Source organism: Mastomys coucha, unplaced genomic scaffold (genome assembly GCF_008632895.1).
Source record: "Mastomys coucha isolate ucsf_1 unplaced genomic scaffold, UCSF_Mcou_1 pScaffold11, whole genome shotgun sequence".
NCBI classification, from domain to species: Eukaryota; Metazoa; Chordata; class Mammalia; order Rodentia; family Muridae; genus Mastomys; species Mastomys coucha.
The window spans coordinates 16,086,479-16,109,717 of record NW_022196893.1 but is presented as its reverse complement, the minus strand read 5'-3'; the positions used below and the strand labels follow the sequence as shown (position 1 = coordinate 16,109,717).

Below are 23,239 nucleotides of genomic sequence, written 5' to 3'. Positions count from 1 at the left end.
CAGGGCTGCAGAGATGACTCAGGAGTTAAGAGCATTTGATGCTCTTCCAGAGAATCAGATTTCAGATCCCAGGACTCATGTTGGATGACTCATAAACATCTGTAACTCTAGCTCCACGGAATCCAACAACTTTCTTCTGGCTTATTCAGATACCCCAATGTACATGTATGCATGCACATGCAAATAAAAAATAAAAACAAATCTTTAAAAAAGCTCTGATACCCACGTGAATACACATGCATGTGAACACACACACATACACATATGTGCACACACATGCATAGTCACACACATATACATGCATACACATGTACTTATGTGTACACACACACACACACACACACACACACACACACACACACACACACGAGATCTTCCAAAGGACTTGTTTGTCCCAGAATTTGCTTGAGTCCACAAGTGAATTAGATGAAGGACTTCTGTGTCTAGAAAGATTTGCTTACTGCTTTATTTTACAAAATAGTGAAAAAACGAAACACCTTATTTCCATGTCTTAGATGGGGTTAGAAGTTAGAATCTATAGAATTAGATATCTAAAAACAGGGAAAGAAGAAAGATCCTGAGTTGAAATCACATTTATCCAAGAAAAGAAATGTTTAAGTCAGAAATGCAGAAGTACAGGTCCTGATCTTGGACTTGATGGGTGAAAATTCCCAAGACAGCAGGAATCACTAGCTGATACCAGTCAAATGGCTGATTCTCACACAGGTCTTTCTCGGCTTGTCAAAATAATACACAAACATTAAGACTCCAAACTCCCGGTCCTCTTAAAACCAATCGCCTTAACCTAATCCCCAGCAGTTTAATTTTATCCTCATTTTCATTTTGTGTGTATGGGTGTTTTGCCTGCATGTATGTCTATACACCATGTCCATGCAGTACCCACTGAAGTCAGAAGAGGGCCCCTGGAACTGTGGTTACAGACAACTATAAGCCACTATATGGCTATTAAGAATCAAACCTGATACCTTTGAAGTACAGCTAGTGAGTGAGCCATCTCGCCAACGTCCCTCATAGATTAAAAAATAAACAAACACAAAGTCCCCTATAGTTATTTAAACAAATAATCAACAACAAAATTCCACGCAGGGACCCACATTCAAATACTTGTTGTCTAGGCACAGAGAGAGAAAACCCAAGTGTGGAGGTGACTTAGCAGGTCTGGAGCACAAGTGTGCCCTCTGGTGGCTGAGTGCACTCTCGTTAGCTCTGCACCTTCTAAGCTGCAGGGGCGAGCACTGGGATAAGGCCAAACTGAAAGGGGGTGTGACCCTCATCAGTTGATTGATGGGTTTAAGTGATCACTCTTTGCCCCATCCTCTTGAAACCAAACCAGCCAGTTCTTCTATTAGAACAACCTAAAGATGCTGTTTCCCTGTTTAAGGGTGGATGCCACTTGATTACTAAAAATGGCTTTGGTGCATTCTCTCTGGGCGAGCCAGAAAGGCCACTCGATGAGAGAGGTGTGCATTACTTTCTCAATGCTGGGAGGAGCAAACACCCAACAAGAAGTAACCTGAGGGTAGTTGGGCGTTTTGGGGTCCACGGTCTGAGGCTACAGCCCGTCAAAGTGGGGCAGGCATGGCAATAGGAGTGGCTCCCAGCTGTGGACACAGGAGCTAAGGCTGTCGGCACACATCTGGGTAGATCAGGAAAAAGAAAGAGGAACTGGGACCTCTGCTGCCTTTCTCCTGTCTTACTTCCGACCCCAGCCCATGAGATGCTACCACACACATAACCCCAGTCTGTGACATCAGGGTGTGGCTTTCTCCTTAGTTAAGCCTCTCACAGGACCCTAAAGACCTACCTCATTAATGCTAGAGGTGTTCCTCAATTTAACCAAGGTGGTAATCAAAATTAACCATCACAGGGTGACCTGTGTCTTTTCCTCAGGTATCCATAGGTCCCCTCTCCCAAGAATTTTACAAGAATGTCTTTGTGTTGGTTGTTCTGAGGTAATCTCTGGTATGTGACATGTTCCTCCTCCAGGGAATTTCAAAGTTTATTTTTAATTTGTGTGCCTTTTCCCTCCTTCGATTATCACTTACAGTCCTGACTCCCCCGGACCTTCTCAGCGTACCTTCTGAGTTCCCCGTCATCTGCATGTTGGATCTGCTCTGCACACTGTCAAAGATGCCTGATGTCTGCAGGCTGGACCTGCTTTGTATACCTTGAGCATTCGCTACTTTTCCTTAAGACTTTCCTCTTGTGCTTTGCTTCTTCGTTACTGTGGTATACAACATTATGACCCAAAGTGACTTGGGTGGAGCAAGTTAACTCAAGGCAGGAAACAGGGGGATGCTACTTGCTGGTTCACTCACAGGCTCATGTTTAGCCATTTTTCTTGGTATAGCCAAGGACCACTTGCCTAGTTCCCTAGTGCTGCCCATGGTGGGCTAGTTCCTCCTTTATCACAGACTAACCTGATAAGGACAGTTATTCAATGGAAACTTTTTTCCAGTGATTCTAGACTGTGTCAAGTTGACAGTGCTAACCAGGACATTAATGTTCTTTCTCTTTTTATTTGTTTTTTTTAAATATTTATTTATTTATTTATTTATTTATTTATTTATTATAAGTACACTGTAGCTATCTTCAGACACACCAGAAGGCATCAGATCTCATTACAGATGGTTGTGAGCCACCATGTGGTTGCTGGGACTTGAACTCATGACCTCTGGAAGAGCAGTCAGTGCTCTTAACTGCTGAGCCATCTCTCCAGCCCACTCTTTTTATTTATATATTTATTCTTTTCTAACTTGTTTCTCTTTAGTGTTTTGACTTTTTTGTTCTGTTTCTTAACATTTATTTTTATTAAATAATTTATTGAACATTAAAATATACTGACTATCCTGTTACATTTTAAATTCTAATTCATATTTCTCTTCCATGGTTTCGTTTCTCAGGCTCACAAATGCATGATGGGTTTGAGCCACTGTGAGTTGCTAAATATTAAGAGTTTTGTCTTTCAAATGTACTTCCCATACCTGAGGGACATCATCTTGGTTCATAGTCTTTGTTCTTATAATAATTTTATGCACTGCTTTTCTAAAGCTGCCACAAGGATGCCACAGATGTTGTTTAAGCGTCAGGCATGCATTGTCTCACAGTGATGGAGGCTGGGAGTCCACGCTCATGGTTGATGGGCTGGTTTCTCCTGGGCCTCTGTCTTTGGCTTGTAGGAGTCTCTGTGTCTTTCATGTGGACTCTCAGAGGGTCCTCTCCGTATAATGACTCAGATATAGTGGATCAAGGCCTACTCGAGTGGCTCTGCGTTTGCCTCATTTAAAATTTTAAAGGCCCCTGTCTCTATCTTGAAAGACACCAAGTTTAGAAGTCAGTGTGTGAAATTGGTGACACTATGGGATCCCTTCAAATCCACGTCAAAGTGCAAGCCCCCTGGTACCTGAGAAAACAGCCTGATTAGGAAGCAGGGTCACTGCAGATGTCATTAGCTAGGATGAAGTCACAGCACAGGAGGTGGGACCCCAAGACATTAGTCCTCTAAAACAGGGGTCTGTGACAAGACAAAGACACACAAGGGCAATGCTGTTCGATGGGACAGGGAAAGCTGAAGGGACATTACTGTAAGCCAAGGAATGCCAAAGACAGCAAGCAAGCCACCCGCGACTGTGTAGAGCCAGTCCCCTCTTGGAAGAGGGTGCTCCAGGTCAGATGGAGCAGAGAGTGGCAAACACATAGTGGGAGATTGTGCACACCTATGCAGAGTCATGTAGTTCACAGTCATTTGCTACAGAACCTAATGTGAGAGATGGACTCTCCCACTGATGCCTTTGGGTTGCTCCTTTCTATGAAAAATTCACTTCCCTGGCATTTTAAAGTCAGTATAGTTCATAGTTGCTTTTCTGATCTCCTAGAACCCCCTAGGCAGTTGCCTCTGGGCTGCCCTCTCTGATATGCCTCTAATGGTTTGGCACCTTCCTCTTCCAGTGGCTATTGTCACTGTTGATTTCCTATTGTTTCCACAAGCTGTCTCTAAAGAGACCCTGCCACTAGAGAAAGCCTTGACAACTCAGTCCCCACACTGAACTGCTCGAGCCTAACCCAGCCTTGGCCACTGAGGTCTGAGGAGGCTCCCAGTTCCTGAGCTCCCCACAGAAGTCTGTTGTTCTTTCCAGGGGTGCTCCGGGGCTGTTTGGGATTCTCCAACGTGCAGAACTAGGCCCTAGAGATGTTTGTGGAGCCACTGTGTTGCCTTGCTTAGTGGTAAATATGTCCCATGGATTTGTAAACTTCCTGCCCAGTTGTTCTGAGTGTCTTGGGGGTGGGATCCAGAGAGCTTCAAAGACTCTGCCTGAGTCTATCAGGCTGTCTATTCTGCACACACTTCTGCATTTTAGATTTCCCTTCCCTTTTATTTTATGTGTATGGCTGTTTTGTCTGCACGCTTGCATGTGAATTACATGCCCACTTATTTAATGAGTTTGCTTCTTCAGGCCAAAACAGCCCAAAGATGCCAAAACCAACCACAGAGAATTACTCCTTCATTCAAAAGCCCACGGCATAGCAGGTGTAATGAACAAGTTAAGAATTTTAAGATAGCAGGGTAAATGCTAATGAGGGATGCCCGGGGCCAGAGAGTGCTAACTAAAGAAGAAAGGCTTCGCTGAGATGGTCCTGGAACTGAGTCTGTAGGAAGAATGGCAGTTTACAGAAAGAGGGCAGGCTTCAGACTGAGGCCAGGAGCTTACATAGTCAGGATTGGCAAGGAAGGGGCAAGCTGCCCTATGGGCTGGGACACCAGCAAAGGTAATGAGCCAGGCTGTGGTAGCTATAGCTAAGAGGGTAGGCAGTGGGCCAGATCACGCTGGGAACAGGCAACTTTCAAAGGAATTAGACTTCACAATCTAGGAAAGAATACCAGAGAAAAGGAGGAACTGCAGAGCAAGACCAGTCCTCCTGAGTCCTCTGTTGTAGCCTGGTGCATGCTCTAGGGGACAGGCGACTAGAAGGCAACCTGGCCTCCACAGACCAGAGTAAGATCTGGGCGCCAGAGCTTCAGGCTCTGCTAAGAGACAGCACTAGCCAGATCCACTGAAGACTGAAAACCTAAGCCAGTGTGGTGGTTTGAGTGAAAATGGCCTCCATAGGCCATTATGAGTGTGGACACTCATAATGTCTGTGATATCTAGAGATGGGATGTAAGGAAGGCAGCTCGGATGAGATGCTCACAATGGTGGAACCCCACAACTGAATTCTGAAGGCTGTATAACACAAGAGAAATAAATGCTTATGTATGCTACATCTTGCTCCATGTGCCATCCTGAGACCTGTCAGGACTCTACCAGCAAGAAAGGCCACCTTCAAGTGTAAGGCACTCCACCTTGGATCTCCTTAGCCAAATAAGAAGCTAAATAAACATCTTTTCTTCAGGATGTTAGTTACCCAGTCTCTGGTATTTTACTATCTTAATAAAAAAATTGGATTAATACAATCTGAAGAGAAAAGCCCGCTTCAGCTGAGATTTAACCAGCTTTCAGGCCAAGGGTATAAAATTATGTCATTATGGCTTATGGGAAGTGTGAATAGCTGAGATTTAACCAGCTTTCAGGCCAAGGGTATAAAATTATGTCATTATGGCTTATGGGAGTGTGAATGGCGAGAGTAACTTGAGGTCAGGCTGAACTGTGACACTAAGATGAAGTTGTGCCCACCCTCGAAAATGTCACTGACATTTTCCCATGGTTCAATGGTCAAGAGCGCCAGCTGCTTTTGCAGAAGACCTGGGTTTAGTTCCCAGCATTTACATGGAGACTCGCAAGGTCTAAAACTCCAATTCCAGGGGACCTGACGCCTTCTTCTGGTCTCCACCAGTCATACATTCGGATAAAACACTCATACACATAAAATAGATACTTTAAAAAGAAAGAATAGGATAGGATAGGATAGGATAGGATAGGATAGGATAGGATAGAATAGAATAGAATAGAATAGAATGGGGACCACAACTACATGCAATGGACGCCATGAAGGATCTTAGGCCAATGCTTCAAAATGCTCCAGCTTCTTAGCCAAGAACAAACTGTGGGGCAAGTTAAGTTGATGCCAGAAGATCAGCAGCTGGATTGACTGGACTCATGGAGAAGCCCGAGGCCAGAGGCTCAGGGCTCACGGTGGAGGGACTGTGACAGAATGGACTAGGCAGAGCTGTGGAGCTAGGGTACACAGATCACCTGTGTGATCTTGCGCAAGTCACACCCTCTCTGAGTATCCACAGAGACAATACACACTGGAGGTATATATGAAATAGCTGTTAGACATTTTGTGGTTCTGGCAAGCACTACAAACAGTGCTGGCCTTTCCCCCTTCTTGGCACAGCAGTGGGGGCGTCAGTAGAGGCGAATGAGCTTCTTTAGCCGAGAACTTTATCAAAGATCAACTGTGTTCAGGGTTTTCCCAGAACAGATTAGATCCCACACGTGATCCCCAGTGGCCAAAAGGCCTATTACCCCAGGCTAACTCGGCTACAACAAGCTGAGCTGTGAGAGCCGAGCCCTTCCCTTTCTTGGGGGGTGTTTCTAAGTTGAAAAGATGAAGGAGGCAGAGCTCGGGCATCTCTGAGAGTGAGGCACCTTTTCAGCCATCACAACCACTCCTTAAGAGTTTATACAGCAGGAAGAGATCATTCATAAGTGTAGACCCAACCTATCCTCCTGCCCTGGCCTCAGCTGTCTGATAGCGCGATAATGAACTGTGGCTGTGTCTCAGGTGCCTAGACCATATGAAAGTTATCCTCCAGTCACCCGTTAGGAAAAACAATTCTGGAAGGGGCTCAGCTTAACCCCGGGAGAAAGAAAGCAGAGAGGCCCCTGTCCACGCCAAATAAAACCAAGGTACAAGAGGCATGCTCTTGGGATGGCTGCAGAGAGTTTATTAGAACCCCAAGGGTGGGAAAGCAACGAGAGGGAGTGCCCAGGGCCCAAGCAAGCACTCAGAGCTCTGCAGACACAAAGATAAAAAGCTTGGCCACAAAGGAGCTGACTGTGCCGTGGCGATAGAGATCCATCTTGACGGTCAGGAGCAAGTCCCTGGGCTCGGGGATGGGCTTGGTGAGGGCCACCACCCCGCTGTGGTGGCTCACCTTTCGAGTGGTGAAAAAGCCCTCCTCATTGCCAGCGGTGATGGCCAGCTGCATGCTGTCCCCAGGGACAGCACTGGAAGGGCCCATGCGGAAAACCACCGCGGGCACTTGGATGTTGGTGGGGAAAGAGAGGTGGTAGTAGGTTATTCTCAGAGGCAGCCTGGGGCACTCCTGGTTCTCATGGCAAGGCAAGCGCTCACAGCGGCTGAAAGACAAGTGGACAGAGAGACAGGAAGAGGGTTAGCGCCACCTCAGCAAGCAGAGAAACAACAGAGTGTGGGCAAGCGCGGCTCACTGGGCGGGGCCTCCACCCCTCAGACCGATGCGGCCAGCACAAAGAGCACCCTCACTCACCTGGGGGAGGCGCTGTAGACCTCCAGGCTGCAGACTCAGGTACAGCAACACCCTCTAGGGGTACTGGTGGCCAGGGTCAAGCCATGCCCAGGGGGAGATGTGTTCCCTTCTCGAGGCAGAGAGCTAGCTACCCTGGGCACACTCATCAAGGGCCCTCACCCAGATAGTGGCCAAGGCCACAAAGAACTCCTGGGTGGATCTCAGAAACTACCCAGAAACCCTCACGGCTATTACCATTTACTGCATGTGGGGCTAATTCCCTCACGCATTCATTAGCGTCGTCACAACCAGTGTTCAAGATGGCAGCTTGAGTGCCCCTTGTCAGATGAGGAAAAAGGTTCAGAGAAAGCCACATTGTGAAGGAATATGCCAAGTCTATGCTCATGGATGAAATCCGCGCCTGAGCCCTGTGATTCAGCTTTAGACACTTGGTCCAGCTCCCTGCTTCTGCCCATAGAGACTTGAGTGGGGCTCAGAATGGAGATAATGCCAGGTTCTAATACCCTGTGACAAGACTGAACTTCCTGTGGCAGGAAGAAGATAACCCTGAACTTCCTGAGTGGTGGAGACGAAGACAGACCAGAGTCATGTGACAGAACTGAATTTCCTGTGGTATGTCCAAGACAGGCCCTAACTTCCTGTGACAGGATGGAGACAGACCTAACTTCCTGTGTGGGAGGGATAAAGACAGGTCCTCACTTCCTGTGACAGACTCTAACTTCCTGTATGTGGTATCGATGAAGACAGGTTCTGATTTCTTGTGTGTTAGAGATGATGACAGGCTCTCACTTCTTGTGACAGAAGGGAGATGTGTACTAACTTCCTGTCACAGGAACTGATTTCCTGTGATAGGGTGAGAATAAATTCTCTCAGTACCATCTAATTACAGCCTCTAACTTCCTGCAACGGGATGGCGACAGTACATTCTTGTGACAGAGTGCTGACAGGCGAATGATGGGACTTGTACTCTAGTCCTGAACACCAGGCCCAGCACATGCCGAAGGCAGAATGACAGGAACTCAAGAAGGAGAGCCAAGATGGCCAGCCCCATAGGACTGGACTAAGCTCTCCTCAGGTAGGCCTGCCATTTTGACTGAGTTTGGATTCTCTGGTCACGGAATCTCTCAGGGTCTTGCATCATATCTCTCCTCTGGCTTTTTAAGTCTCCATGTCTCATCCTGGATTTCCTTCCCATTTGGCACTTCCTGTGCATGGCGTTTCTGTCTGTGTTACTGGATGCATATCAGTGCTGCTAGGAAGCCTCTCGCTTACTTGATAGTTAACAATCTGGCTCTAAGAAAAGAGAAGCCCTTCAAGTAAGATCCACGGCACCAATAACCAGAGAGAACCACATCCACTGAAGACGGAGCCTGTCATAGAGAGCCCAGAGCTGGTAGTAGGGAATAAGGTAGACATCGTGGGCACTGCTGAAAGGCAGTCCCTAGAAAAAAGCTGTCCCTAGAGATGCCCTAGAGGACCAGATCAAACAGGGGCGATCCACATGTCAGAGAGATCTCTCTATCAAGGAAGGGCCTTTAGCCGGGCGGTAGTGGAGCATGCCTTTAATCCCAACACTTGGGAGGCAGAGGCAGGCGGATTTCTGTGAGTTCCAGGTCAGCCTGGTCTACAGAGTGAGTTCCAGGCCAGCCAGGGCTACACAGAGAAACCCTGTCTTGAAAAAAAAAAAAAAGGAGGGGCCTTTGATGACTGGAAGAAGGGGGGGCCACAAGAGCCAGGCAGTCAGTGGGATCCATGCGCTGTGTTCCTCTGGGATGATAATGGCACTAAGCAGGAAGTTTGGGTTTCAAAGTCAGCCTATCTCTTTTTAGAGGCTTTTTACACACACACACACACACACACACACTCACACACACCACACACTCAGACACACAGAAACATATACACCATACACACTTACAGTCACAAGAGATACACACATTATATACACTCATATACACAGACACGCCACATACAGACACAAACACCACATCCACTCAGACACATAAACACACAGAAGCACATACCACACACACTCAGACACACACATACCACACACACACATACATACAGCACAGACATTGCTTCCGGGGCAGTCTGAATGGATCTGGTCAGTAGGTGGTGCTAGAGTCTCCTTCATGAAATTTGGCTTTCCCACTTGTCCTGTGATGCCTTCTGCTGACCAAAGACTAGGTCTTGAGTTACCACAAAAGCACAGCACATGTGAAGGGAAGGAATGTGAGACAGACATGATGTCCTGACCCAGCTCCCATGACCGTCACATCCCAGAGCATGACAGAGACGACACTGTCCTCCATCAAAGCGCCCAAGCCCTCCCTGGAAGAGGTGCCTGGGCTGGCTCTTTTTAAACCACTCACTTCCCACACGAGGCCGTGGCTCCTTGGCTTTATCTCCAGTGCCAGCACACTTGATAAACGATCACTGTACAGGCAGACTTGGTCCTTGAGTTTCCTTCTTTGCCCCAAATTTATTGAAACATCCTAGAAAACAGCTGGGTGGAGGCTTTTAGTCCCAGCACTTGGGAGGCAGAGGCAGGAGGATCTCTGTGAATTCTAGGCCAGCCTGGTCTACAGAGTGAAATACAGGATAGCCAGATCTACACAGAGAAACCCTGTCTTGAAAAATGAGGGGTGGGGGAGAAAGGAGGGCAAGGGAGGGGAAGGGAAGAGAGGAGAGGAGAGGAGGGGGATAGGAGAGGAGAAGAGGGGGAGAGGAAGGAGAGGAGGGGGAGGGGAGGAGAGGGGAGGGGAAGAGAGGAGAGGAGAGGAGGGAGAGAAGGAGGAGAGGAAGAAGAAAGGGAAAGAGGGGAGAGGACGAGAGGAGGAGAAGGGAGGGGAGGGGAGGAAATATCCTAGAAACCACAATCACTGTGTGTGGCAATCCACTGGTCAGACTAGGGACAGCAATAAAACATGTTAGCTGAACCACCCCGATGGGGTGGGCAGTCACTACTGAATCTATTACAGAGGGGAGCGGGCTCTGGACCGCAGACCAGCTCAGCATAGGGAGCAGGCTCACAGCTTCCACACGCATTCCCTTGTATACGCATTACAGTGCAATGTGTCCCAATTCTCAACTTCAACATCTTTGACTGCAGCAGCCCAAGCTTTGTGAAAATGATCAGAAGCCATTACGGAAGAGAGACAAAGTGCAGAGGAAGGTGGCGAGCACACCCCTGTGACCATCTGCTGACGTCAATTCCATTTGTCATTCCTGAGAGACAGCCAGGACCTGGCCAAGTCCCTCTGGAGCTCTGTGACCATAGCTTTTCACTTAAGCTACTTTCCTAAGACACAGTATCCATAGTTACTCTGACAGCTTCACAGCCATACTCCATCGGAGTGGCTCCATGGACAGGAAAAAAGATGTATCCAGTCCCATGTGTGCTAGAGACAGCCTTGAACACAGGAGTAGCAAGCACTCAGAGGTCAGGACCTTGGTGTGTCATTGGTGGCTTGTGGTTCTAGCTTGCTACGCCAGGCTCCTGGGTAGCCAGGAATGGCATACGAGAGAAGCTGCATGAGGTAAGAAAGGGCCTGAGTCCCTCAGCGGTTAAGAGCACTGACTGCTCTTCCAGATGTCCTGAGTTCAATTCCCAGCAACCACATGGTGGCTCACAACCATCTGTAATAGAATCTGATGCCCTCTTCTGGCGTGTCTGAAGACAGCTACAGTATACTCACATAAATATAATAAATCTTTAAAAAAAAATTAAAAAAAAAATAAAGGCATGTGCCACCACAGCCTGCCTAAGAGAGCTAATTTAAAAAAAAAAAAGGGCCTGAGTCCAAGAGAGAGAGAGAGAAAAAGAGAGAGAGAGAGAGAGAGAAAGAGAGGGAGGGAGGGAGGGAAGGAGGGAGAGAGAGAGAAAGAGAGAGAGAGAGAGAGAGAGAGAGAGAGAGAGAGAGAGAGAGAGAGAGAGAGCACAGAGGCACAGACTGGTTCTCACATCTTACCCACTAAAGTTCCAAAACAAGCTGCCCTCATAGAGCAGGAACCTCAGGAGGGCCACCTACTGGCTCCTCTGTATTTGCATGTATGCAATGTTTGTGTGCACGTATAAGCATTCATACATGTCTGGGTATATCTGTGTGCACGTGTAAGTGGAGACCCAAGATTGCCATCTGATATCTTCTGATATACATAATGAGGCTGGGCACCTCACTGGAACTCAGAGCCAGTCTAACCAGCCAGCTTTCGTGGGGGATCTACTGTCTCTACGCTGAGATTCCGGGTGAGTGGCTATGCATTTTCATGTGGGTGCTAGGGACCCGAACTCCGGTCCTCACACTTGTACAGCAAGCGCTTTGCCTGCTGAGCCCCAGCTGATCCTCAACTCCTGATCTTCCTGCCTCTCCCTCCCCAATGCTGAGATTACAAGCGTCATGCCATGGCATCTGGTTCACGCCATCTACTGTCTCCTTTCTAAAGATAAGGGAATTCAGAGGCCTCGGTTTCTGACGAGGAGAAGAGGGTGTTGTAAAATAGAGGCCTCTCATCCGAGATGTGCCAGGAAGTGAGTCTGCTCATGAGTGCCACCCTCCTAACTGGGGTGAGCAATGGGTGAAACCTTCCCACTGGAGACTCAGGCCCTGCCCCCACTTCCTCCACCCAACACTGGGCTTGCCAACTGTTCTACAACTGAACAGGGACCATCAAAGGAGAAAGCTCTAACCAGAGAGAGACTCCTGGACAGCTGCAATCAGGAAGCCATAACCATGAGCCCTCCATGTGCCATCTCAGGCTTTCCCCATCCGAGACTCTTAGATGTAGCTCTAATACCCATTGGCCAGAAGAACAAAACTGACAACATCACTCAAAAGGAATGTTGTCCCCTGATTTGTACCTTGGGCAGAAGAACAATGTCCCACCACCATTGTCTCTACATCTCGATGTGCTGACCAGGCCAGCACTGAACCAGGCTTGCTATCTCCGATATTCAGAACCTGACCAAGCAAGTAAGCTTGGTACCACCTTACCTAGGTGGCCCAACGTTGACCCAAGGCCATAGCACTTAAGCCGGAAGCCCAACGTTTCTACATTGCAGCCCAAGTTTTTCCATTCCACAGGGTCTCCCAGATCTACATGTCATAACCGCCAAGGACCCAGCTTCCCTTTACACAACAGTACCTTGGAGATGAATGTGTCTTCGAATGCCTGCCCCTCTCCACTGGGAAGAGCCTATATAAAAGAGGGAGGCTGTGCCCCACAATCAGGGGTTACTCTCAGGGACCCCTGCAGTCCACCCTTACAGCTAAGGGCAAGATGCTCCAAGAAAGCCAAGTTAGTCTGCCTCCACAACTATGATCCTTCTAGAATGTCAGTCATAGCATCTCCGTAAGGCTTGAGTCCTTATTTGGAAGAAAAGTATCCACAGGGGGGTTTCAGACCACCCCAAATCCTCAGCACAGAGGGCTCCACCTCCCCACCCCCATTCTCCTCTCCAGTCCCTGTTGAGACACAAACAAGGAAAGAAAGTGACACCGGTAGACAGCCATCTTCCCAGGGCTGAAGATGAGTCGGTGCCTCCCTCACCACTGTGTCCACACCTGGCCTAATTTTGTGGAGAACACAGAAGCGGTGGGACAGGATGACCGAGACACGGCATGCCAACCCCACACTGTAAGGAAAGGCACCCCAGGTGTCCCAAGGACACCCTATTTCAGTGTGTACAGCTCCCCCATCTCCCCCACTGCCCAATTCAGCTCCCAGTGACCTTAATTCAGGCCTGGCCAATACCATCCTTCTTGCCCACTCGTCTCCACCAGGCTGGCCTTCCCCCATTCTCTCAGCATCTTGTGTACTCTGTTCACTGTCTGGCACGTGCTCCTAGGAGCTAGCCTCAGGGGTAGGGCATCCATGGACTGATGTTTACCCAGGAGCTTGTATACAGTCAGCCCGCCAGCACTTGAGTTTTGCTCAGTTTAACAATAAACTCAGGAAGCAAGGTCAAGCTGCCTACCCATGCACTTGTATGTCCTGACCCCAGCAGGGCAGCCTCCTCTTTCAGCCTGATGGCTGCACAGGAGTTAGAAGTTGCCACTGCAACCACAGCCTGGCTTCTGGAATCTTCAAACCCAAGCATTTATAATGGGAAACAGGACAGAGTCTCAAACCAAGGGTGCATAGCTTTCTTACGACTCAGGGCGGCTTTGCCCCAGCAGCCAAGCTATTGCGTACCCCATGAGCTCTTAGGGATCGGACACATTTTCAAACTCAAGAGTAGCTTTTCCCCTCACCCAGACACAGAAAGATACAAGGCACTGGGTGTTGCTGAGACAGGGTCTCAATATGTAGCCCAGGCTATCCTCAAGCTGGTGGCCCACCTGCCTCTGTCTCTAACTGCTGGGATCACAGGTTAGCACCATCACATCAAGGAAGGTGACAGGTAAGTAAATTCAACACACGCTCAGAGATGGGGGCAGAGTGGTAAGCAAGCAGCCCAAGGTCTGAAAGAACTCAGGGTTGCCAAGGGTAGAGCAAGCTGGAGGCTGGATAAAACTAAAGCAGAAAGAGCCGTCCCCAAGCTCGTGTGTTGAACATTGGAGTCTGAAGCATCATCGAAAGGAAACGATGACCCCTGAGCAGGAGGGATGGCTGGCCAAGAGCCAAAGACAAGCGCAAGATCGAGAGGTGGAAAACACAGGCTGTCTGGCCATATACTTGCTGTGAGTATTTCTGTGCTGTGGGAGAGGTGATCAGTCCACACTCTAAAGTGGTGGGGCTTTCCCCGAAGCAAGTGCATGAGCTTCTCTGGGTGGAACTCAGATACGGTGGTTGCTGTGAGAACCACGGCCTAAGGCCCCAGGGACACCAACCAGCGATGTCACCGTGATGATCAAAGCTTACACGGGCACATGGCCACGCAGCTTCAAGTATAGGACACAGGATGCTGTTCCCACGCATCACTCAACTAGACGGAATGCATTTGCCTTAGAAAGTCACCTTGAATCCTGGGTTTTGGCCAAGATAGTGAGATGGCACTGCCACCTGCTCATCTGAATCAGCATATTGGCACATATTCATGTTACAGATGAAGAGACAGGCTTATCTCGAGGACAGCACGCCCACAGTCCAAGAATCATCTGCAGTCACACCCATGGCCTCCTGATGGTCTCACTGGCCCTCAAGGGCCCGAGAAACAACAATTAGCAGGTTCTTATGGTCCAATAGGAGAACACTAAGAACAGCTTGTGAACCACCTGCCCATACCCAGGGCTGGACCTTTAAGTAGCCCAACCCAGACAGATGACAGCGGGCCCCAGGGACTTACGTGTCTGCGGAGCGGCGATAGTTCTCGGGGCATTCAAAGGATAGACAGCGGAAGCTGCCCTGGATGTTGAAGCAAGTCTCGTTGATGGAACAGTTGTGGATACCAGTCACACACTCGTCAATGTCTGCAGAGACCCAGAGACGGCAAGGTCTAGGCTAGGGCCATGAAAACAATCCCCACCCACACAGGCTGTGTTGATGGAATCCTTGCCCTCTGTGGTTGTAGCAGCCAGTGCAGGGTCTTCTGTTCACCAGACACCAAGTGTTACAAGAGCACACAGAATATGTGGAGTGGGGGTATCAAGAGCAGACACCATGTGAAGGTCCCATAAGCTCTGCTTGGGAGGTATAGCTACAATCCTCGTCTTAGGGAAGGTTTACACAGCTGAAAGAACCTGCCCACAGTCGCACATTCTATAAGTAACAGAGTCAAGCTTTGAACCCAGGTGGGTGGGCACCAGAATCTGGCACTCCAACCACCTAGCACCTTTCCATGGTTCTCAAAGAACACCAGGACCTCAGGCGTGACTGGCTCTATCTAGGGGAGCAGGAAGGGTCAGAGCCTCTGGTCCCACGTGGTCCAGGGGTGAGGAAACAAGACCTATAGGAACCATGCAATTTGTCTTGGGTCTAAGGGTAGTGACTAAAGTGGCCAGGCAGGGGGACCAGACCTGGAGGTCCTGCTACAGGGCCTGGAGCCTCTAGAGGTAAGAGAGTCCCCTCTTTGACATTCCAACTGCTGGGGTTCAGAAGTATCACTGAGCCTAAGAGACGGTTGTTAAGAACAGAGAGCACGGCTCAAGAATGTGGGTCTGTGGTAGTTTTACATTTTGATTTGGAGAGTAAGTGTGGGGCATGTGCCACAGCATGTGTGCGGAGGTCAGAGGACAACTTGCAAGAGCCGGTTCACTCTTTCCACCATGTGGGTCCCAGTGATTGAACTCAGGATCATCAGGCTTGGCAACAAGAGCCTTATCCAATGAGCCATTTCACCAGCCCAGGAATGTGTTTTTGCCATTTCTGGGCAGGACTCCAGGCTGTGGTGAGGGAGCTGGGCCAGGAGAGCAAAAAACAGGACTGTTTGGGGGGGAAAAGGTCCGGTCCGACCTCAGAAGCTGAGTGTGTCCCTTCCAGAGAATGCCACAAGTCCTGCTTTTGGCTGGCCACCTTCTTTGTTGTTGCTGTTGTTGTGTATGGTGTGTGTGTGTGTGTGTGTGTGTATGGGGGCAGGGGTATGTATGCATGCAATCATGTATGTATGTGTGTGTGCACACACATGAATGTGTAGAACATCTGGTATCTTCCTCTATTGCCTCCCACACTCTCCCCCTCCCCCAAAGACAGTGTCTTTCACTAAACCTGGCACTCAGCACTTGGCTAGCTTGGCTGGTCACTGTCAGTCTCTGCACCCCCAGTGTGCACAGGTTACTAAAGACCATCTTCATGTGCGGGACCTGGGAGTCTCTGGAGCCTCTGGAGCTCCAGCTCGTGGGGACTTGTGAGGAAGGGGTTGGAGAGCCTTGCCTGTGATCTCCTCGGGCAGCTCCTGGTGTGAGCCAGGGCGTGCATACAGGGTCATATGTTCACGAGCTTGTCCTTGGCACTCTCAGTAACCAAAGACACGTCACACAATGCGCGGGGTGGTGGTGGTGGGGACCCAGAAAGTTCTTAGAAACAGGGAGCAGATATGGACAGACACTACCAGCTTTCATCACTGAGCCCATGCCAGAGCTGACCTAACCCCAAAAATACTCATATCCACCAGGTTCCCCAAATACAGAGAACTCAGGGTTCTCACACCACAACACAGTCAGCTCCTTGCAGGTGCAGAAGCACCTGACATCTGCTCACATCCATGGCTCAGGGCTTGGTTCATAGCTTGTCTGTCCAATGACTGGGTGAGAGGCTGCACAACTAGACTAAGCTGAGGACAGGGTCCCTGGGTCACTTTTCTAAGGGCTGACAAGGAGAGAGTAGGAGGAGGGCTCGAGTGTTCTTACCTGATAGGACCTTCACAGAGCCCAGACAGCCCTGAGGACATGGGAGATCAGAACTCCTCTCCCAGAGTACATTCCTATCTGCCGTACAGTCCCTACACCTGGGAAGCCCGTCTCTACCCTGACACTGTGGGACTTGTACTACCCCTGAGCGACACCAAAGCAGAGAATCGGCCTCACTCACCTTGGCAGTTGCGACCATTGGGAGCTAGCCTGTAGCCAGATGATGGACAGCTACACTGGAAGCTTCCGGGGATGTTGATGCAGCGGTAGGAGCAGATGTGACCCCCAGTGGGCAGGGCACACTCATCAATATCTGCAACAGCATAGGTATAGTTCTTCCTCAGCATCTACAGCTGGTCCACAGCCATAGCTGCTCCCTCAGCATCTACACTTGGTCCACAGCCATAGCCCCTCCCTCAGCATCTACACTTGGTCCACAGCTATAGCTCCTCCCTCAGCATCTACACTTGGTCCACAGCCATAGCCACAGCTGGGCCCAGGGGTAGCCCTAGGTGGAGAGGACAGTGGCAGAAGGCAAGCCAGGAAGAGCCTTCAGGGTCACTGAGGCTGGGGTGGCCACAGAGACCATCATTACAGAAGGGGAAACTGAGGCCCAGGGAAGGAGTAGGACTAGGCTAGGGATATTTAGCAGGTTCGTGGTGTGAAGTACGCACAAAGAAAAGGAATGAAGAGCAATTTGCTGAAAAACAAAAACAACCCAACCAGCCAATCAAGCAAACAAAACTCACCACACATCACAAGAAAATACAGGCCGAGTCTCCCTCACCGGAAACGCTTGGGAACAGAAGTGTCTGAAACATTTTGGAATACTGGCACTTGTATAATAAGGTATCTTGGGGGTGGAAGTCAAGTCTAACCCCCAAATCCATCTGTTTTATATACACAGGTATTTCTAGACAGTATTTTCAGTGCACCTGAGTTTGGACTGTCACTCAGGGTATAGAACTTTGCACTGTGGAGATGCACAGGTACTCAAAAAAGCTTCAGGTCTGAGGTCAGAGCTCAGTGGAATAGCATCTGCTGAGCAAGGTCCTAGGCTGGATTCCAAGCCCCGTCACACACGCACACATACACACACTCGCACGCGCACACGCACATATATGAACACATGTACACACACAGCCCTGTTATAGCATCAGTAACATTTCCCCTTGAAGCTCCAACTTGGATTGTCCAACAGTCCAAGGAGGGAGAATTGCCTTTGACAGAGAAGACGACTACATCAGGCCTAGGGAGAGTGGAGCTCAAAAGGCCCGTGCAGAGCTGGGTCTCAGGGGTTGGGTGGCTCTCGGGTTACCCTTCACCTCGCAGCTATATGCTGGTGCCGAGCCTTGTGCTCTGTGGCCCAGAGTGTCGGCATACTGAGGAGCTGCAGCCGTGGCGTGTGTGTTTAAGAGAGGTCCATGGACTCTCTTCTTAATTCCACTCTCAACCCCAGTAAAAGCTCTTCAGGCTCTATCAGTGGGAAAGCCAGGAGCCAACCCAGCCTCAGAGGGAGCAAACGGGAGCTTCACCATGAGGAGAAATCCTCACAGGCTCTCCACCATGGATTCTGAAGTGCTGCTGTTCAGTAGCAAGGTCAGGGTGCTCCCCACAGAACACAGGGTGCCCTCACCTTCACAGGTGACCCCGTCCACGTCACTGAGCTGATAACCGCGGCGGCAATAGCACTGGTAGGAGCCGTAGACATTAGCACACTCCTGGCTGCAAGGGCTGTTGAGGCATTCATTCACATCTAGAAGAGAAGCGGTCCCCAGGGGGTCAGGTCCCTGCCTTCGTGGCAGACCTGACTGAGAACAGAGAGCAGTGAGCAGAATATTTCTTCAACACCTCCCTGATGTAAAAACAGGGACGTGAAGTTTGAAGTCGCAAGACTGAGATGCCCAGAGAGAGGGATCACCACTCCGGCCCACTGTAGCTGAGAGATCTGAAATCTCTCCAACCCTGCTACTGCCTCTGTGAAGTCATACCATCTCCTGGTAAGAAGGCGGTGACGGCCTCCAGGCTTGGCTCTGTTCAATCTGATCCCCACGGGGCACAGGCTCGGCATGATGGCATATCCAGAGTCCTATCAGGAGCAGTCAGTCCCTTCTAGCTTTCAGTGAAGAAATCTCTCCTGCCCTCTCTACTTCATCTCCAAGATGGTGACGTAGGTGGGATGGTAGCCCTGGTACCCCTCTCAATGTCTGGACTTAGGGGCTACTCAGCAATCCAGCTATTGGTCACCAATTCTCTTCACCTAGAGAAAGCTCCAAGCCAGGTTTGGCCCGCCACTTGTTTTTTTGTAAATAAAGTTTTATTGGCACATAGCTACGAACACATTTGGCCAGGACTCATGACTGCTTTTGTGTTCCCACATCAATGTGCACAGACTGGTCAGAAGGCTTTAAAATAGTCACCATGCATCTGGGAGAGGAAAATCCTGCCGACCTGAGGCTCAGAGATTCCGTCTTACATTCATTTACTACTGTTTCGGAGAGTAGGAAGGCTAGCTTCTCAGTGAGTGTTTCCTATTGGTAGCCCCCATATGCCTGGATAGGTTTTTCTGTCACATCATAGACATAACCCCTGACACTGGAACCACATCTTGCCACATCCACAGGGCATGTGCTTAATTATACATAGCAGAGCCAAGCCCGGCCAGGCTTAAGCATCGTATCCTCAGTATTATGACACAAAGCTCAGATGCCTAAGCACAGCCAGAAATTATAAACACAGCTGATATTAAAGACTCACTGTTATCTGTGCACAGCAAGACTCATGAACCCAAATGACTGACCAAGCCCTGCCAGGGATACATGGCTCCCACTAGCTTACAGTCACATCCCTAGGATGGAGATACCAGTGTCTTTAAAACACCTGCCTAGGAAACCCCAAATGAGTCTGTGAGCAGAGGAGAGATATGGCTAAGGCTGACCTACTCTGTGACCCCATCCGCACTCACCTTCACAAGACCTGCCATCCACAGACAGTCGGAAGCCAGCGGAGCAGCTGCAGTGGTAGGAGCCTGGTGTGTTCTCACACTTGTGGCCACACAGGCGCCCAGGATAGCGCTGGCACTCGTTGATATCTGAAACAGAGGGGCAGTCAGCTCAGAGCATGTCCACTGGAGCAGCACCATGTCCCACCCTTCTGCCAATGGCAGCAGTTCATGGTCTTCTGCCCTTGTACTGGCTGGTTGTGTGTGTCAACTCGACACAGGCTGCAGTTATCATAGAGAAAGGAGTTTCGGGTGAGGAAATGCCTCCATGAGATCCAGCTAGAAGGCATTTTCTCAATTAGTGATCAAGGGGGGAGGGCCCACTGTGGGTGGTGCCATCCCTGGGCTGGTAGTCTTGGGTTCTATAAGAAAGCAAGCTGAGCAAGCCAGGGGAAGCAAGCCAGTAAGGAACATCTCTCCATGGCCTCTGCATCAGTTCCTGCTTCCTGACCTGCTTGAGTTCCTGTCCTGACTTCCTTTGGTGATGAACAGCAATGTGGAAGTGTAAGCTGAATAAACCCTTTCCTCCCCAACTTGTTTCTTGGTCATGATATTTTGTGCAGGAATAGAAACCCTGACTAAGACAGCCCCTAGCTCCCTTCATGTCTCAGGTAGGAGGGGTGAAGCCTCTCCTCTCTGTGTGAAGCCCTGTGCTCTGACAAATGTGGCAAAGCTGGACAGATGCCCTTCTGCCAGCCCCACCCCCAGTGGAGTCTAAGGGGATCTGTTGGAAGCACGGGGCAGTTCTTGGCCTCCACTGAGTATCCTGGTTTGGTCTCAGCAAGCGCTCCCTGGGAAGGGTCTGCTGCCACACCTGGCCACCTTTTGTTCTGACTACCTTTGGGAGCTGTGCATCCCAAGCCCCTGGGCCCTACAGGTCTGCAGCAAATCTCAGAAATCACTAACATCATGCCAGCTGCTGATGTGGGCTAGAGTCTTGGAAGCCCTTGGGGGCTGGGGTCAAACAGAACACCCATTCCACAAGGAAGCAAGCTGACAACGCTAGAGCCCTGCTGGTGGTCAGAGGCCAAGGCGGCAGCAGAGCTGCAGTTAGATAATGTCTTCTGACTGATAGTCTTTAATCTGGGACTGCCTGCGCTCGGAACCTCCTGAGATGAGGATGGGACGGGCATGGTCACCCTAGATGCCACAGGCTGTCCCCCGTATGGCGGTCACCCGGCCAGAAACCCCTGAGTCTGAGAGATATCACATACCCACACAGGTCCTGCTGATGCCATCAAAATAGTAGCCAGACTTGCACTCGCAGCGGAAGCTGCCAGGGGAGTTCAGGCAGTGGTGTCCCTTCCCACAGGGCTCCGCTGGGGGGGAGCACTCATCCACATCTTATGAAAAAGAAAGGAAGACATGCTGAGATGAAAGCCTTTTAGTGTGCACACCAAACTGTACACTGACCGCAGCAACCTAACCTTCACAGAGCATCCACATGTCCCGGGCCCAGTCTGGAACAGTAGTGAACCCTTCAAGAAGCCAGCACTGCCTCCAGTGAGGCAGGAGCAATGGGGGAGATGCTGAGCTGGCCTGGGGTTGTGGGGAGCATGGTCCCTTTCCTAGCAGTGATCAGGGCTAGCTACCTCCCCTAGCCTAGTCAGGAGCAGGCATGTCGTAGGTATGAACAAGACACCACCCCATGGTTTTCTGTCCTCTAGGGAGTAGCAAGACCTACGTCATCCAGGTTAGCTATGACCAATGTAAGGAGAATTGAATTGTGAGTGTCTGTACTTGGTCACCAATAGGCTATGACCAGGTAGCCTAAGAACACTGGACAAACTGAAGGCAAGGCTAGAAGCGCCGGTGTGTTACTGTAATAGTGCAGGCAAGACAGCAAAGGCCTGTGCCTGGGGAGGGGCAATGGAATAGACAGACAGGCAGAATGGCTTCACTTTGGTGACCAACTCTCCCTTCTAGAGAAGAGAAGGAATGTGCTGGAAGCAGACATAAAATCAAATTTCAAAAATGTGTGTGTGTGTGTGTGCGCGTGTAGGCACGTGTGCAAGATACCAACCCACACAGCGGGTTCCCTCTTCGTTGAGGTGATAGCCACGGCCACAGTTGGGCACATTCTTCTGACATGTGTAGGAGCCCTCTGTATTGATGCATGTCTGCCCCACAGGGCATGGGGCACTGATACTTAAACACTCATTGATATCTACAGAGAAAAGAGACGAGACGTGGCATGGTTAAACATAGACACTGTCCACAAATGCAACCACCAATCCCCTAAAAGAGCTTCCTCAGCAAAGTCACAAAACAGTAGGCCCTGACCCCTTCACCCTACAAGACGAGGCAGCCTCAGGTCCCTCCCTGTCCTCTCCCCCTGCTTCTGCACCACCGGCTGGCCTGGCTTTTCTGTATGCATCTCACCCACACAGATAGATAAGGCCCTTCCCTGAGTGTGGTGCCAGGGAGACAGAAATACCCATCCCTCTGTACCAGCCTGAGAGCCCCTAGGCTCCTCTGGTCGGTGGGTGGCCCTTGTCTACTTCACTTGGCCAGTCCTTGGAAGCCCCAGTGATATGGCTCCTGAACCAGTCATGGCCCCATCCCCAGTCACTGTGGTAGCCATGTCTCTGGCCACCATCTCCATGGAATCTCCTTCCTGTACTCCCACCCGCCTGACTTAGGCCACTCAGAACTCCCCATATGGGGGTTCTTACCTTGAGAGGACACAACTCTAGTACACTGGCCATTTACCATTGATGGACATATACAAATATGTACCAGTACCAAGGAACATTGGCGTGCACATCTGTTGGCTCTTTATGCTCCAATTCTATGCCCAAACCAAACCTCGTCCTAAAGCACATCTAAGGAGACCCATGTCTCAGAAAGTCACCTTCAGGATCTTCCTAGTTCACACATTCACAAAGCACACTGGGGCTGGGGGACAACAGGAAGTGGAAGATTGAGAGGCTCTGTGCTGGCCAAGCCCTACCCTCCTCAGGCTGTCTAAAAACCAGCCCTGACTCCCTCCCATCCCTGGAATGGGCCTCTCCACAGACAGTGCTGCACTTCAAACTTTACAGGGGCATTCACATTTGCTACCACTTTGGACGGCAAAAGCCAGCCTGCAGGTGGCAGAGCCGGCATTACTGTCTGTGTGTTACACTGGGAACCCAGGACCTGAAGAGAGCAAGCAGCTCCTCGGGCTCACAGGGGCAGAGAAGGCAACACAGCCCAGGTCTAGATCCCTGGCATCCACCCTCACAATCGCTTCCAGTCTCCTTCCTCATGATTCCCCTAGCCAAATCTGGCCCGCTGCTCATTCTTGTAAATAAAGTTTTACTGGCAGTCAGCCCGTCCTGTTGCCTCACATGTGGTCTACAGCTGTTTTTGTGCATTACCACTACAGAAGCCTGGTGATTCTGATAGAAACCAGATGGCCCAAAGGTTGATATGCATTATCTAGTCCTTTACAAAAGCCAGGCAACTCCTGCCTGTTGTCAGTGGAGAGTG

The 23,239-nt window shown here is 50.0% G+C and overlaps 1 protein-coding gene across 2 annotated transcripts in view; it reads right to left on the bottom strand.

The window, feature by feature from the left end:
• Fbln1 (fibulin 1) overlaps window positions 1-23,239 on the bottom strand; it is an 85,431-nt gene that overhangs the window by 28,683 nt on the left and 33,509 nt on the right. The window contains exons 9-15 of one of the 2 annotated variants that reach the window (XM_031351755.1): window positions 21,789-21,932; window positions 20,980-21,108; window positions 19,730-19,855; window positions 18,401-18,520; window positions 16,946-17,077; window positions 14,766-14,889; window positions 6,887-7,325 (exon numbers count right to left, since the gene is read on the bottom strand). In XM_031351755.1, the coding sequence (XP_031207615.1) occupies window positions 6,971-7,325; window positions 14,766-14,889; window positions 16,946-17,077; window positions 18,401-18,520; window positions 19,730-19,855; window positions 20,980-21,108; window positions 21,789-21,932 (1,130 nt within the window). In that variant the 3' untranslated portion in view covers window positions 6,887-6,970. Of the gene's footprint in view, window positions 1-6,886; window positions 7,326-14,765; window positions 14,890-16,945; window positions 17,078-18,400; window positions 18,521-19,729; window positions 19,856-20,979; window positions 21,109-21,788; window positions 21,933-23,239 lie in introns of those variants that run through there. The other variant, XM_031351748.1, reaches the window with a different exon arrangement.